This window comes from Pituophis catenifer, unplaced genomic scaffold (assembly GCF_029215685.1).
Source record: "Pituophis catenifer annectens isolate HBS135680 unplaced genomic scaffold, rPitCat1.0.hap2 SCAF_1, whole genome shotgun sequence".
NCBI classification, from domain to species: Eukaryota; Metazoa; Chordata; class Lepidosauria; order Squamata; family Colubridae; genus Pituophis; species Pituophis catenifer.
The window spans coordinates 115,247,192-115,262,266 of NW_027256881.1; the positions used below are offsets into that span (position 1 = coordinate 115,247,192).

A 15,075-nucleotide genomic window follows, 5' to 3' on the forward strand; every position below is an offset into this window, starting at 1 on the left:
ATTACAAGATGCACACAAGTTCTAAAGATCAAACCAAATCACATCTTTATTTGATCATAGATCAACAACAAGATACTTTGCAATTTCTAAAAAAAGTCTGAATTGATTCATCTCTTAATTACTGAGATTTGATGGATTTTGCAACTAATCACAATCAATGACTGCTGTTAAAAGTGCCAGGATTTTAAAGGGAAATTAAATAATAGCTTATATAAAATAGAAATAAAACAAACAGGATATTAACTATAATTCCTCTCTTTAGATTTTGATAAAGAAAATGCAAGGTATTATATCAAACTTAACTTTTGTTCTATTTTCTAATATGAATAATTCATTTATACTTTTTTTACATGGTTTTTTTTCCAAATTAGCTGTTTAATACATTATAAAATATGAATAATACATTATAGAATATAGATAGTAACTCAATATAGTGTTTATACAATAGAAACTGGAAAGTGTTAGCTGTGATGATTTAGATCAATTAAATATTAAAAGATGAGACAAAATTAGATCAGCATTAATATGATTTCTAGGACATTGATTAACATAAGTTTAATTGTATTGTTACATGTGATCGATAAAAAGTTGCAAAATGCGTTATATTAGATGTTTAAGCTTAATATTAATATTAAATCTCTGCTATGTTAATATTTATTGTTGGGAAGAATATTGGGGGGGGGGGCGGGGGGATAAAGGAAGATAAAGGAAATTTAAAAAGGAGCTATTTGAAATTTATCCCTAACTTCCCCTTTCTTTATACTTCAACTGATTTACAATATAGTAATTCATATATATTCTTCAGCGGAACTCATTTGAAAAAGAGTATGAAGAGGTCTTCTCTACATTGACAATTACAGGGAATCCTCAGTTAACAATGGCAGCCAGGATTAGAATTTCCATTGCTAAACAATGCTGCCATAAAGTGTGAAGTCACATGACCATGCTGCTTAGCAATGGCAGTTTCAATAGCTGTTGATAAGCCTGTTGTTACGTGGTTGCTGGTTGCAACTTCCTGCAACCACATGACATCATGCTTAACAGCTTCCCAGCAAGTTTCCCTGCTGATGCTGCTTGTTGGAAGCCAGCCGTAAAGGTTGCAAATGGTGATCACATGACCATGGGACATTGAAACATCTTGTGATTGTGTTGCAAAGCACCCAGATCACAATCATGTGACTGGAGACGCTATGTTGGTTACAACTATGATTATTAGTCAGAAGTGCCACTTGTTCAGTGCTGTTGTAAGTTTGGATGATTGCTGAACAAGTGATAATTAAGTGAGAATCATCTATATTTAAAACTGATAAATGTATGTTTATTAAACAGTTTATTTTCAATTAATGATAGGATTGTGAAAAAGTATTAAAATCTGTATTTACCAATAAATAATACTACTCTGCATAATACTAAACTGGGCTGGACCTATTAAGTATTTTTGTATGGGAGAACATCAGAAATTTCAGGACCATAGGATAGACTGAGAAGTTGAAAAATATTCTGGAAAAAGCTAATAGCAAACCACAACTATACTGCTGCCAAGAAAACCACATGGACATATTTACATAATCATCAAGAGTTGACTTTGATCCAAAGTTGTCTTTATCTTTAAATTAAGCACAACAAATTATTCATATTTCCATCAGTTTTGAATGGGAATTCCTTTTGAAATTAATGGGCTTTCTTCTGAATGATTATGTTTATGATACATTGCTTGATAATTCATCTTAAGATCTCATTTTATTCTAGGTTAATCAGGTAATTTTCTACCTAGAAAAATTTTCAAACTGGAAAATTATTCCAAATTATGGAAACATAAGTAAGAGTCATTGATTTTTAACATAATTCTTGTAGTTAATGCTAAAAAAGTGATAGAGAACTTGAACAAAAGCTAAACACTTCTATTGTTTTATTTTACTCTAGTTCACCTCACCTAACATTTGAGGACTTGGTGTCTCTTTCAGTTCAGAATTCAGGGCAAGAAGTAGCTTGCCCATCCAACCCTCTGATGTCACTGTGAACGTAGGATGCATTACAGTGGCATTGGCTTAACGACTTAAAAATTAGTGTGATCATTCACTCTACAAAGAATAAATTTATATATAAGTAAAAATGCTTCACTTTTTGGATGAAAAATACAACAGAAATCCAATAAAAGAGGCAGAGACAGCAGATTACAATTTTAAAACTACATGTTTGCAGTTGCATAATACAGATATTTTCTGTTATTAGTACATTTATGTAAATATACTGAACAAGTGAAGAAATAAGCTTTGAATATAAATGCAGTAATTAAGACTATCAAGGAAGCTTCCAATATAGATAAAGGAACAGTTGAGAGGCTGCTTCTTCTTATTAGTGCATGGACGTGTGTTGTAAAGACAAGGACAATCTTAGCACATTGATTACAAACACACATTTAAAATACTATGTTTGAAATGGCCAACAGGAATAGCACATATATTACTGTATGTTGTTCATATGTGAAATATATCACTAGTTTTCAATATTTTTGCACTGAAAATTTATCTCTAATATTTAACCTGCAACAGGTACTAAATATTAAAGGCACAGTTTCTTAGAAACATTTTAGTTTAGTATGCCTATTACACAATATGTATAAAACAAAAATACTAAAATGATTATTAGAACAAGTCATCATTGAGATCAAACTAAATGTTTTCAGAATTCCTTCAATATTCTAGGGCAACTTTAAAGATACAGAAATATACAGGTTTTTAAAAAAATATTTAGAGGTCAGATGATTGTCTAACAAGCTTTAATGGGTAGATACCCCAAATATATAATTGATTTCACAATGACTGTAGGAGTTAAATCTCCAAAGACAGCAAATATACACAATAGAGCTAATAGCAATTGATTTTTTTTTCTACAAATATTTTGTAAATCTTACAATAAAGTACTCTTACTATAAGGTTTATTTTTGATATATATTTTATACTTATTTTTGCTTTTATTTAACAAACACATAATATAAGCTTCATATTTAACGATACACTATTTTTTTAGTGTTTTAATTAATTCTAAAATAAAATAGAATAAAAAATAGAATAGAATAGAATTTTATTGGCCAAGTGTGATTGGACACTCAAGGAATTTGTCTTGGTGCATATAATTAAATAATTAAAATGGACTTCAAGACTTCTGGCATATATTTTAGAATCAGACTACTTCTAAGAAGTTTGGTTAGATAGAATCACTTTGTACTATATATTTAAAAACTTAATTTGGGATAAGACATAAACTAAATATTTGTAAAATATATAAAGTAATTATTTGATTACACTAAGGAAAAATGTTACTAAGGAAAAAACAAAAGTGAAATCAGGCTTCTTCAAACACTTGGTCTTGAAAATGTGAAGGTTGGTATGTAACAGTGATGGCAAACCTTCTCGGCACCAAGTGCTGAAAAAGGAGCGTGTGTGCCGCAACCCGGAAGAGCAGTTGCCCAGAGCGCATGTGCATGTTTGAAAATGAACTACTGGTTTCCAATGCACTAGTTTTCTGGGTTTCTGCCGTGAATGCATGCACGATGATCAGCTAGCCAGCACGCATGATCACGCAGGAAAAGGGAAGACCAGCTCGTCCAGTTTCCAGCACTGCCACTTCGGGCACACATGCAATAGGTTTGCCATCATATAATTTGATGGTGAAATTTGCAAGAAAGCATCTTTCTACTCATGCTTACAAGCATCTCCTAAGTATGTAAAACTTTGGAAACATTTCTTCTCAAGGAATACCTCATTATGTCTATAGAATATACTACATTTATTTATTATTTCAATTTTCTGCCCCTCTCCTCAACTCCAGGCAGTTTATAGATAAAATTTAAAAAAGAACAAAACAGTTCAAGATGAAAAAAAAAAGAAGCTAGTTAATTAGACTGTGCCCTAAATCTCAACATTTGAAAGTTTAAGTTTAATGCAGAATCAGATAAGTGAACCACCAATGTTTATCATTTTTATTTTTGAAGAGATTAAGACTATTAAAAGGAGTCTTAGGATCTTATCGGCCCGTTCTGGGACCTTCCCGAAATTTTGGATGTTGTTGTACCCTTCTCCCAGAGTTGTCACAGGAAGACAATTTCAAATGTAGTAGAAATATTTTAAACACAATGAAATAAACATATTAATTGTATTTAATTATATTTAAGACAATGCTTGTCTGGTCCTCACTAGTGCACACTTCACTAAAATGTCACTGGCAACTTCTATCTGAAAATGATTGTCTTTGTTCTATACAGTATAATTATCTCTTCAAAAAGCTATCTATATGTAACTGAATGTTTATATAGAAAGTCTAACCATTTACAGAATGAAGGAATAAAACACACTTGAAAGGTAGATCAGATAGTTAATTCTTCCTAAATTAATCAAGGTTTATAATGATAGTTTCCTCCTGCTCCCTACCTCTACTTGTATATTAGCTCAGATGCTTCAGTCTGAACATATGTTAACCAAAATTCATAACCAAGAAATTCTGACTTAATATCTCATATAGGCAATTTATAATGCTGAAAGAGATCACAGAAGTTGAAGCAATAAACAGGTTATATGACTAATTGTGTGAATAAATTTAAATCACAATAATAGTGTATAACTACTGTGTTATTTGCTAATAGCATACAATAGAAAATATTGATATATGTAATAGCATAAAATATCATAATGTTCTATTGCATGATACTACAGCTAAATGATTGTATTATGGGACAGGCTATTTGGCCAATCCCTGAAAAGGCTGAAAAAGGCTGAAAGATTTAAGCCACATAAATGTGATGATTATTTTAAAATATTTAAAATTATCATCCTTTTGTGAAAGATTTCTTAGACAAAGACTAAGTTTTTTGAAAACGCTTTCTGGACACATTGGAATATTTTAAAAATGATTCCAAAGTGATTCTCAATATCTCAAAAGCTATGCAATAAATTTTCAAATGATGTTCTATGGCTCATTAACTTAAGTCTTACAAGCTAAGAACTAGATAAATTTTGCTTGTTTTATTTATTGTATTTATTGGATAGTGGTGTATTTCATTTGTCCAGAGACTTAATAGAATTACACAATAATCAAATAAATAAAGGAACCAAATTTTTAAATTTGTATTGCTATGAATAACATTTTATGACTATTATTGAAACTAATAGTTTAATTTGGGGTTCCCCTCAGAATCTTGTGTTAGTAAAGAAAATTCCCCTCTTCTCAAAAAAAAAGAAAAAAAAGAAAAAAAAGAAACTTAGTCTTGATTTTAAAAGCAGACATGCTGAATAAGGAAACATCATGAACATTTTATTATACACTTAAGTCTTTATCATTACAATGTCTCATAATATTGGTTTACTGTAGGCTATAATACACTGCTACTTCTTAAATTGTCATGAAGTTTTTGTTCCTTCTGCTTTCTTGGTAACCACAGCGAAATATGGTAGGCAATTGCAAGAGGCAAAAAATAGCATGAATCACAATCACTCTTTTCACAGATACATCAAAATGTAAAATGTAGATCACCTGGTCTACATATTGCATTCAAATGCATCACCTTGCAAAGAGAAAACAATAATATAAAAGATAATGGAGAAAAGAAAAGCTAATTGGTATCATATCTGATTACCTAATTTATTTATTGAAAATAAAGTCATATATGTCTAATATAATACTTCCAAGTATCCTTAGTTTGGTTGTTTTAATACCTAACAACAGTTTGAACTTTGCAGATTGACTATCACTTGTTCTTCATTATAAAATGTAGAAATTCAAAAATGTAATTCATTTCAGGAAAAATATAAGTTTTTTGCAAAAATATTTTATACAATTTTTAAGCATTTATAGCAAGAATCTTCATTTCACAGTTTTGTAAAGGATTCTTTCTTGAAACATTTTAATGCGCTGATAGTATATCTGAAATAATTTTGTAATGTTTGAACTAAATAAAGTGTTAAAACTATCTTCAATGGTATATATCAATATTACACATTATATACATATCATTTATTGTAATATCAGACATTTTACAAAACATTTATCCCCAAAATATCTATTTTACTTATGAAAGTTCATAATTAGGTAGAAATATTTTCTAAGAAAAATGTTCATAACTTGCAATGTTCAAGTCTTGAACAACTGTTTAAAGTATATACTGTACAGCCATTTGCAACTTTTAACTACTGTAATTTCTCTAGATTAAATCAAATGTCCTAGAGGCTGAATTGAAAAGGACAAGCAGTTGCTACACAGAGAACAGGGAAACATAATTGATTCTCTCTGGACTAGGCAAACATCTGGTAGAGAAAGTTAGACATTTTCTAAAACAGCATGGGATATAGTGCAAAAATGTTGGAGAGGGAGGTGGACTTGGCAACCAATGTCTCTCTACATTGTCCCTTCAGGATTTGCTAATGTATCAAAGTTCTTCCCTTCACGAAAAGGCTTTTTATCTCATATATTTAATAGTTCACTGCTAATATCCTATTCATATTTGTAAAGCAAATCCAAATAAATTAGGTGCCGCAAGTTCCTTATTAGAAAGCAAGCCATAAAAGCTGTGATATAATTACTTCTGTACTGGAAAGCAAATCATGCAATGCAAAATTGCATAAATCCCTAATTTTCAGTAGGTCTTCTTCAATAGACAAAGTATTTAAACCAACATTTATTCCTATATGTGGCCCTACAGAACTATCACATGATTAAATGCATCATATTTAGATACTGTACTATAGTTTAGATAATATGTTTTGCATGACAGATCAGGTATTAACAAAAGAGTTCACATAATTGTCCTAATTAAGTGAATACAAGTTCATTCATGAACTTTATCTTAATATTCTTCAGAAAATATCCTATAGAAATCAATTATTCATCATAAATAGTTAGGAGATATAAATAGCAGTAAATGTTACTTTATGATTAATATTTCTAATTTCTTATTAAAAATGAGTCATTTTCTTTATAAAGTAAGCTGTTATCCTCTAGCAGTACTCTCATGGATGGGAGATGATAAATTTCCTGAATATATTAATGACTCCAAAAATGAGATGCTCATATTTAGCAAAGTTAAAACAAAATCACATGTCAACAATATATTCCCATAAATACAATATGATTTTGTAGAAAATTATAAAATCACAATTATAACATACTATATTTTGAGCAGCCATTTTAATTTAAAAGAGACAATGTTCTTCATATAAAGCAAGGCTCATTTATAACAGAATTGGCTCACAAAGAATCATCTCATCACAATGAACCAGTACAACTAAAACAAGAATGATAGAAATAAAAATTCAAAAGCAATACTTTGTAAGGAAACCTGGAAAATCTTACTGAGATTATGTACTTTATGCTACTAAATTATATTGAAAACCGAATTAATAGGATATAGTTATAATTTCAGAACTGAATAATATCACCAGTAAACTCAATTTGTTACAATACCAAAAGAATACTTAATCTTCTATGGAAGAAAAAATAGCTTGCATACAATAATAATAAATAATAAAAGTTCACAACTCTTGTCTGTAACTCTTCACTTATATGATTAGTATTTTTGATACAGAATCATTTTTGTAATATAAATTCAGATTATGCAATATTAATTCAAATAGAATTATGCAACATGCAAAATAGTAATTTCAGAGTAAAAAAATTTAATCTTTCCATATTAAATAATGAAATATACCCTCAATCTGACATAAGTATAATTTGTTAGAACAAGGTTATTTTACATCCATAAACAATTTAAAAAGCAGGTATGACCATTTTTTAAATCTATCTAAAATTTCTGAGAATTGCTTTTTATATTCTTGTATCATAAAGAGTTACAGAATACTTTATTAAAAGTAAATCTTTATGGAAAAGGGCAATGGTAGTAACATTAGTATTCAATTGAATATTAAAGGCAAATATTAAAACCTAGAATCAAATGGAATCCATAAAACAGTAGTACAAAAATGATTGGTATAATAGGTTTATTATACTACCAAAACTAGTTAAAATGTTACAAAAGTAACATTCGAAATACATGTAACTTTAGTTTATATTATCATATTAATCAAAGTACCATGAATGCAATGTTTCTTTTTTTCCAGATGTAACCTAAATTGTGTTGGACTAGCTACATACAATAGTTTATTTAATTTTCCTGTACATATTTTCTAGTGTAAAATGAAGCTGAAACATTATTGCTACAATTCCTCTTAAAGCAACAGTTTTATGCTAAAACAAGCATTTATGTAGTAACTGTTTCCTTTTGTGGGCCCACTTCTGAGTAACTTGATCTATAACTTCATTTTAAATCATTAAAAAAAACAACAGATTGCAATACTATAACTAGTTATTAATTAAATACTATATAGCTTGCATCAGTTAAACAGTTTTCTAGTAAGGAAAAAAGAGCATTTTAGCTTAGTTTTACTGTTAAGTATTCACTTATCAAAATTTAAGTGTAATTGGCCTATAACTAATGCAACCCAATTATTCCAATCGCTACATATCATTCTTATTGGAGGCAGAATACACACACACAAAATCTTATTTTCAATCTCCAGTCATAGATTCTTCACACAATCAATAGGTACCGGTATGCTTTTGGCGGAACATAAATAAACCTGCTCTTCGCAATGAAACAAAATGGGTCATTTTTGGCAGATTAAGTCTATTCGTTGCCTATATGCAGCATGAAAGACAAAAAGGAAATATGACTATTAAGCTTGCCTAACCCTTCTGTTTATTATTGATCCAGCTGTAAATTACCTCACCTCAAATCCAACCATACTTCCATCTCATTCTATCCTTCTCAATGTATTCATTTTCATAAAACTGTATTGTTGATACAAAATAGGGGTGGGGGGGGAAAGCTCATAATCTCCCATTACTAAACTGGCAGCGACCAGGAAGAATACTGAGGCTAAAATTAAGCACAATTGATAACAGGATATATTATTCATCATCTCAACCAGAGAGAGAAAAAACAACAACAACAAAGGACAATATACAGAAAACGCTTAGCAAAACTAGACATTTTATTGGTCACTCACCCCGATTCTCCCACTCATACTGAGGAACACTCACACAGGAATATATACATATAACTATATACATATATATGTATATATTTATACATGACATGGTAACTTACAAGCAGATGGAAAGCTGTACCATATAAAGGCGGCAAGGAGAGCCATGAAAGCAAGAGAGCCTGGCAGGACTCTGCTCAACCTGCCTCCCTCCCTCTTTCCAAAAGGCCCTGATAACGAGGGCTAAGTGGAGCTCCTCATGCCCGCCTCACCCAGTGAGGCCTACGGTCCCTGGGGGCATTTTTGCCTCATTTGGTTCCTATTTCGGCTACATTGAAACTAAGCAACTTCCAGCGCCACCGCCGCCAACGGGCCTCTTCCCCTCCCCCTCTCGCGCGAGGTATCCCTCCGCCGAGGCCTCCCAGCTCTTCACAGAGAAAGCGCCTTTCTGCCGAGCGAGCTTTACCCGCCCACCCTCCACCCCGCCTCTGGTGCTCCGACATCTTCTTCTTCCCTCCGCTGTTGAGCCGGCACGCGAGTCCTTTCCGCCTGCCCCGGCACACCGAGGACCGGCATCCGAGCCCTTGGAGGGTTGTTGGGGTGGTCGAAGGCGACACGGGCCAAGGGTGCGCGGCCAAGGGGGTGTGCGCGCCCTGAGGGAGGGGGGCGGGACTCTTTGTCGCGGCGGAAGGATCGCGCTCGCTAGCGCTGAGGCAAACGGTCAGGAGCAGCGGCGGCAGCAGCAGCGGCGGCGGCGGCGGGTTTTGCTGCGAGTTGTTGTTTCCTCCTCCTCCTGCCCGGGGCTCGAATGGTGGAGCTCCGACTCTCGTTGCTGCTGAAGAAACCGTGACAGCCACTGGGGGAGCGTGCTTTTCAGCTGCAGGGCCCCATTGCCGAGGAGCTCGGCCTGAGCGAGCCGAGCTCCTCCGCTCGCCATGTCCGGGGACGGTGGCTCTAGCAGCGGCAGCGGCAGGCACTCGGCGGAGCTGCGAGCGGGTAAGTGGGTGCCGGGCCGGGACTGCCGCCTTACAGGCCGCCTCGCCCCTCGCCTCGCCCGTGCTTTCACGGTGTGTGTGTGTGTGTTCCCCCCCCCCTTTCTCCCCCTCCCCTCTGCAGAGCTCTATTTCCTCATCGCTCGCTTTCTCGAGGACGGACCCTGCCAGCAAGCCGCGCAGGTAAGGATCGCCGCCGGGGCCGGGCCTGGGAATATGGCTACTTCCCTCGCGCTGCCCCTGACCCTCTTTCCCCCTTTTTGTTGCTCCTCCAGGTCCTGATCCGAGAAGTCGCCGAGAAGGAGGTAAGTGGTGCGGCGCCTTCCCTCGCGTTTCTTCCCTTGCCCGCCCGCTTTGCCGGAGTGCCAGCGGCTGCGGCGGCCTCGCCTCCTCCCCCCCTCGCCGGGGGGCGGGCGGCTTCTCCGGGGGCTGTTTTCTGGGCGGGGGGGGGGCGGGGAAAGGAAGGGGGGGTCTCTTTTAGTGACCGGCGATGTCTTTTTGCCTCCCCAGCTGCTGCCCAAGCGTACGGACTGGACTGGAAAGGAGCATCCCAGGAGCTATGAGAGCCTAGTAAGAGAAGCGGCCAGGCGGCGTGGTGCGGTGTGATGTACTAGGGAAAGTTTGCAAGCAGCCCTTTAAAAATTGAATTTCCCGCAATTTTTTTTTAGCAACTTTAAAAAAAAAAAAATAAGGGCGATTTTTAAACTCCTGCTTTCTGCCCGAGAACAGGAGAGTTTGTTTTGTTAAGTCGAGCAGGTGTTGACTCAGGAGTCATCTGTCTGGGGTCCTGCAGTTAGGGTAAATAATAATAATCCTACTAATGCGAGAGCCGTAGAGTCACTATGCTAGAAATAAAGGTACGTCATGGATGTTGTGCAGGGAGAGCAGGAGGCGGGAGGGGAGGAGCGAAGGAGAGAGCTTGTGTGAGCCAACTAGGCCTGTAGGAGCGCTCTCTTGTATGCAGTCCTATTTCACATAACACAATAGGGCTGTGCAATTATTGAGGAATTATAAGCAGTCTTTATAGACGAAATCATTCTGTTTTCCATTTCTTATTTTGCTGGAAAACAAAGCAAAACAGGCTGGGAGAAAAACTGCTGGTCTAACCCTGGCAGATAGTGTTAAGTTAAGATCGCACAGCTAACTCTTTCTGTCTGAATTTGGTGGGGGGGCAGAATGTTGTTCTTAAACTGATATCGGTATGACAAAAACAAACATGTGAACCGTTGTGTTGTTTTAAGGCACACTTAGCTTGCAGTATGTACAATTGATCGGTTTGTGGTTCTATTGTGGTTTTAACTAGAGACATTTTTTTGTTTCACATTCAGGAAGGAACATCTGTGGAACTAAGCTAGAAAACTTATGGATATGTGTTATAGGCTATTGTTTGGGATAGTTTTGAGGGGTTTTTTTGGGGTAGTTCAAGGAAGTTTTTACTGGCATACTGAATGTATTTCTCTTTACCCCCTGTGCAGCAGAAATGTCAGGAGTTTGATTGATTTTAAATGAAGGGAAAAAGCAAAAGGGGTAAAAACAAAATATCTTACTCACTTGTAGAGCAGGCAGGGAAATCTGATTATGGATTTCTTAGGACTTTCCCCCTTGAATTATAATTTGTCACATGTCACATTTTTAGCCAAATAAATTTTATTTCATCATATATAGACATGCTATGGATTGGATCTAGACTTCTTTCAAGAATCAAGAAAGAGACAAACTTTGCTTGATTCTTTTTCATATTGGTATACCAATGCCACCTTTAGTTTTTTTTTTTGGTACCGGTATATGTTGGACAGCGAATTGTGAAAGACAAGTTTCTCTCATGGAACAAACTATTAAAAGCCACTAGCCTTACTAGATTCAGTCTTCTTCCTCCATCCCCCCTCTGATTCATTATAATGCCCTTGTCTGACAAGTAGAAGAAAGTTGCCCCAGAGTATAAGCTCACATAGAGATACAATGATGTGGCACCTTTGAAGACAGATACAATGTTTCTGAAGCCAAGACATTTAGATAATTTAATAATTTTGGACTATAAAAATTCACATGAATTTTGTGGTAGTAAAGGCTGATTGTAGGATATATGGCAAAGCAGAAAATTATGCAGATTGTTTAAAGTGTCTCCTTTCCAAATGGGCATCCTTCTCACAAAAGCTTTTAATTTATTGTTTGTGACAAAGTAGTTTCTTATGAGCTAAAGTTTGGCCATTGTTGGTAGAAAATATTTGTAGAACATGAACTGCTTGCTAAAAATAGGTAAAGATTAAGGGATTGGGTTTATTTTATATTATATCTAAACTTAAGTATGAAGTTAAACTACATGACTTTTCATATATTGTTTTAATTTTAAGGGTTGTACAATTTCACACATTTAGAAGAAGTAGCTTTTGAAATATATTGCCTAGTGATAATACTACTTGAATAGAGTACATAACTAATAAGGAATGCGAGAAGATAAATGCACGGTAAAATTTATGTACAGCTGCTTACATTTTTAAAGCAACATTTTGTTTCTGGCTACCTGCTTCAATTTCAGAAATCAGTGATCATAAGGGTGCTTATTAAGTAAACAATACATTTTTATTTTATTTAGGAATTGTATCAACTCAGTCTAGTTGGCTTAGCCAAGCTGATTGCAGAGCATATTTTAATGCTTATTTAAAACTTAGTTTATTAAGAATTGTTAGAACAAAATCTGTAGCTAAAGTAATATATTTAGGTTGATGTACATGCAAGATTTATCTTTTGATTTTTTAAAAATGCATCTTATAAATAAATGCTACTAAAGGTGGTTTTAATCATTTAATATTTTTATGTATTCTTGAGACATTAATCTCTATTCTTATATAAATGTTATCATTTATCATTGATTTATCAGTGCTAAATTGTGTAGTTCATGTTAAAAGTTTATTTCAGTTGAACAGCAGTATTATGATCTTTCTTATATAAATAGCATAGTTCTGACTATAAAAATCAAATGAAAGCATATATTGCTTTCCAAACAAAATTATTTCAGTTTAGCTAACATATTAACTGATGTTTGAATTGTCACAAATGAATTAATGTGTTCTTGGGCAGCAATATTCAGCTTTACTAGCAAACTTTAGAAAAGTTAAAAGGATAGTGCTATGTTACATCTATTAATTTATTTTCAACTGTATAAGTATTTTATTGATCATATTACAAGGGAATCATGTTGCAGAAAAAAATAAATCTTGGCATGCTACTTAAAATATTGATAAGAACCAGTTATCAGTTCCCAGTTAAGTCAGTGGAGTTTTTAGAATACGAGGACAACTTTTTTTATTATTATAGATGAAAAATCATAGAAAAATGCAGAATGAAATAGATGGAAATATAAATTGTTAATAGATGTTTGCCTTGTCTCAGATCTGAATTGTTTTACTTAATTTTTTTAGCCTAGTGATCTGGTTCACATGACATGCTGAGCATAATGTGAGTTATCTGGGTTGATACGTTATGGAATTCAGCCACTATAATTTGTAGATCATGGTATAGTGATTTTATCTTATATAGTAGTTTTGTCCCTTAAAATTAATCAAATGCTGAAAGTATTCTAATTTTTTAGAGGATTTGGACATCCATTTTTCTCCTCCCTGTCTTTCAAACTTTCAAACTGACCACCCCCTCCAGGATATGTTATTTTAAAAAAAAAAGCAGCAGTGTGTGTGTGCTTTTTCCAGAAGCTCAAGGTGACATACATACTTTCCATAGTTCTACAGGTCTTCATATGTCACCATTGAAGAGGCTGAAATTCAGAAGGGATTGTATAATATACCAATCCAAAACAGTCCATTCTTTTTTTCTTTTTGTTTTTTTTTTGAAACGTTGGAAAAATTCCACATGCACTGAAGTACTTGTCTTGAAGTGTTAGATAAACAATTGCATGGTTTTAATGCAACATCTACATTAAATATGGATGATTTTCTTCAGTAGGCAGGAAATATGTATTCTTTCTTAAGACTGGGTACTTTAAAGTGGTGAAACTGAAAGCAATGTAAAATTAGCTTTTAGGTACTGTTATCAAAGTTACTATTAAGACAAAAAATACAGCAAGAGAGTTAGTGGGCAGAATCAATCCAGTTTACACAGTTTTGAAAGTGTATGTTACACTGTTTTGCAGATGCTAAGTATTTCCAAAATAGTTCTTCTGAATTATTTGATATTTCTGTGGAGCAAATATAGGACAATCATTAAAAATTTCATACTTCATGGGGCTAAATTTTAAAACCTGAGAATGGAAAACTATTTTGCTGATTATTTAAAATGTTTAAAGGTCTTCCCCCCCCTCCTTCTCCGTGGTCGTATTTATAATTTTGAGAAAACCAATCATATTTTAACAAAATGACTGCCATAATGGTGGTGACAAATTAGTAAAGGCTAAAAGAAAATAAAACTAATTCCCAAACACAATTATACTGAAGATCATGTACTAACAAAGTCCAAGTAATTTGTCTGTGCATCTCAGTATGAAGAGAGCTTAGGTGTGAAAGATAAAAATCAGAGTACATAAAGCTTAGTGGGAAATCCATTTTACAGAAAGTACATTGTTGATAATCTGAGAAACACTGTGAGGCAAAATATGTACTACCACTAAAACCAAACATGACTTTTATCTCTAGTGGTCCACAGAGACAAAACCCAAACATTCTCCCAAAGGCTCACTGTATACTGCATAGATATAGTCTCCTCCCCTGCATCATTTTTAACCTTTCAAAATATTTCCTAGTATTTCCCAGTGTGTTTTGTTTTCTATGTACATTTCAAAGCAAAAGGCTTGTTCATATTCACCTACCTTTTTTATATTCTAAAATAGTTTCAGGCTCCATGTGAGATCTGGTAGCATGGTTGGAAGTAAACAGCTTTAGACTTGAGCTTCACTTTGATGTATTCCAATTACTGCCTAGTTATTTTAATTTCAAGAAAAAAGAAATGGTTCAGGAACTCTATTAGAACCTAGGGGGAAGTACAAAGATGCAGTGTTGTCCATAGACACCAGATTAGGTCTGTATGTTTGTGAATTGGAG

At 34.3% G+C, this 15,075-nt stretch overlaps 1 protein-coding gene across 1 annotated transcript in view; it reads left to right on the plus strand.

Annotated features, from left to right (window-relative positions):
* The first annotated feature begins 9,795 nt into the window (after positions 1-9,795).
* PHIP (pleckstrin homology domain interacting protein) overlaps positions 9,796-15,075 on the plus strand; it is a 101,512-nt gene continuing 96,232 nt past the window's right edge. The window contains exons 1-4 of the mRNA XM_070932892.1: positions 9,796-10,031; positions 10,152-10,210; positions 10,303-10,332; positions 10,538-10,597. Coding sequence (XP_070788993.1) covers positions 9,971-10,031; positions 10,152-10,210; positions 10,303-10,332; positions 10,538-10,597 — 210 coding nt within the window. The 5' untranslated portion in view covers positions 9,796-9,970. The remainder of the gene's footprint in view (positions 10,032-10,151; positions 10,211-10,302; positions 10,333-10,537; positions 10,598-15,075) is intronic.